Source organism: Austrofundulus limnaeus, unplaced genomic scaffold, assembly GCF_001266775.1.
Source record: "Austrofundulus limnaeus strain Quisiro unplaced genomic scaffold, Austrofundulus_limnaeus-1.0 Scaffold12, whole genome shotgun sequence".
In the NCBI taxonomy this organism is placed as follows: Eukaryota; Metazoa; Chordata; class Actinopteri; order Cyprinodontiformes; family Rivulidae; genus Austrofundulus; species Austrofundulus limnaeus.
In genome coordinates, this window is record NW_013952414.1 from 1314419 (window position 1) to 1316670 (window position 2252).

At 39.5% G+C, this 2252-nt stretch overlaps 1 protein-coding gene across 2 annotated transcripts in view; it reads left to right on the forward strand.

The window, feature by feature from the left end:
- LOC106513376 (solute carrier family 22 member 13) overlaps positions 1-2246 on the forward strand; it is a 5783-nt gene extending 3537 nt beyond the window's left edge. Inside the window, exons 2-7 of one of the 2 annotated variants that reach the window (XM_014002173.1) lie at positions 664-767; positions 1090-1244; positions 1375-1546; positions 1642-1762; positions 1845-1939; positions 2210-2246. In XM_014002173.1, coding sequence (XP_013857627.1) covers positions 664-767; positions 1090-1244; positions 1375-1546; positions 1642-1762; positions 1845-1939; position 2210 — 648 coding nt within the window. In that variant the 3' untranslated portion in view covers positions 2211-2246. Of the gene's footprint in view, positions 1-663; positions 768-1089; positions 1245-1374; positions 1547-1641; positions 1763-1844; positions 1979-2209 lie in introns of those variants that run through there. The other variant, XM_014002172.1, reaches the window with a different exon arrangement.
- Positions 2247-2252: the final 6 nt, after the last annotated feature.

The window sequence follows — 2252 nt, forward strand, 5'->3', positions numbered from 1 at the left end:
GTTCTGAAGGCAAAAGGGGGTCCAACCCGTTACTAGCGTGGTGTACCTAATAAAGTGGCCGGTGAGTGTACATATACATCAATCTTAAGATAAGAAAATGTAAATATAGATCATCATGAAGCTAAGTGTTGCAACAAAATCATGAACGTCCACCATTTTTAAGAAATGTTTTGTTAGTCTGGTGGAGCTGCATGGGGCGGAAGCTTGGCTGCAGACTGAGCTCCAGGGAGGAACTTTTTGTAAATGGGCGGAGCTTTGTATCAGCAAGTGTTCAAGCAGCTCCACATGACTACAAGAGATTCAAGGACTTCTCAAACATGCACGAATGAGTCAAAACTATGGGTATGTTTTTTTTAAATAAGGGAGTGACATTATAACATTGTATAAATCAAAAACATGATATAAATGGCCCACTTTTGCATGTGACTAACCTGTTTGTCCATGTGGAGGCAGTGCTTATAAAATCACTAAATCACTAAAGAAGAACCCATCCAGAGGACCTGCTTGTTTTTTCTTTTTGATTTTTTTTCTACCTGGGTTACTGAGATGTATCAGGACAACATAATATAAAGCTCAAAAAAATCAATTTTGCATAATAACCTCCTTTTAAAACTTCTGCACTGTACGGAATGTTCCTCCAGTAATCATGGTTTCTGTTCACAGTTTGACCTCGTTTGTGATAAGAGCGACTTGGCTCAGGTGTCTCAGTCTGTCTTCATGGCAGGGGTTCTTGTTGGTTCGTTGGCCATTGGGCCTATTTCTGACAGGTGAGCCTCTCCTTCAGTAAGAAAAAAACTTCACAAATGATTATTTCCATGAAGTTTTACTGCTGGTTCAGGTTTCATTCAGTAACAATATATTGATTTTGATATTGATTGATTGAGCTCCTATCTCTGTGCTCATCATGAATGCATCATGAAGGGCTGTAATCAGTCAGTGAAAAACAAGATGAAAAATAAAAATAAATTGAAAGACTTAATTTGAAGATATGTGTATGAAATGTTTAGTTATGCACATTTTAAATGTTAAATRATAGAAACTGAACTGTACTGGGATGAAGTCTACAAAATAAATCCGTTCTGCTGACAGGTTCGGCAGAAGATTCGCCACCCTCTTGTCACTTTTCCTTGCGATGCTGTTTGGTGTGACCACATCGTTCTCACCGAACATCTTTGTTTATATGGTCCTGAAGTTTTTCAGTGGGTCCTCGAACGGCATCATTATTATGAACACGTCTGTAATGGGTGAGTCCTTATAAATAGTAGTGATGTCATGCATTTTTACACCAGAAAAACCATAGACTTCATGTTTATGCTCAGGACATTGTATCATATAAACATTTTGTCTCCGCTCTTGGTCTTTTTTTTTTTCCAGTGGTGGAATGGATTGATCCTTCGAAGTCTGCTTTTTGCACAGTGGTCATCATGAGTTTGTTTTCTGTCGGACAGATGCTGTTGTCTGGTATCGCCTACTTGATCACAAACTGGAGGATTCTGCAGCTGGTGCTCTTCTCCCCTGTTGTTCTTGTCCTGGTGACCATGTACTGGTCAGCATTGGTTTTATCCTTCACAAGTAAACAAAAAAAAAAACCCTGATAGTGAAGATTGAGGTTTAAACCTGAACTTCTTCCTGTCTCATTAGTTTTCTCCCAGAGTCGGCTCGATGGCTCGTGACGCAGGGCAGGAAGAAGGAGGCACTGAAGCAGCTGAAGTGGGCAGCCAGAGTCAACAAGAGGAGTTTACCAGAAGGTCTTCTGGATAAGGTCGTCATCCAAACCTCACTTTGACCCTTCCAAACTTACATTCTAAAATCCTAAGACCATTCCCAACATTTCTTTTTCATAGGTCAATTTAGAGAGTAATCAGGACAAAAAGAACATGTTGGACATCTTCAGAATACCATATTTGAGAAAAYGCACTGCAATTATGGCCTTTAACTGGTGAGTTCCCTCAAGTAATMRTCCAGTTATGTTAAACAAACCTAGTTTTGAAAAGGTTGGTTGACCAGAAACTGTAGATGTTAGTCAGTTCAGTCAAAAATGTACTCTGTTCTCTAAACTGAGGTCATTCAAGCCATCAAAAAACTCTATAAAGATTTTCGTTCATAACTTTTCACAGAACCCAGCTTCAAACTATCTGAACTCTCAATAGTTCTCACTTAGTGAAGCTCGATTCAGATTAAAAATACCTTTGACAAAATGTACTTTCAGATGCCAAGTAAACTGCATCGTAGCGCCCCTCCTCCCCATCGCG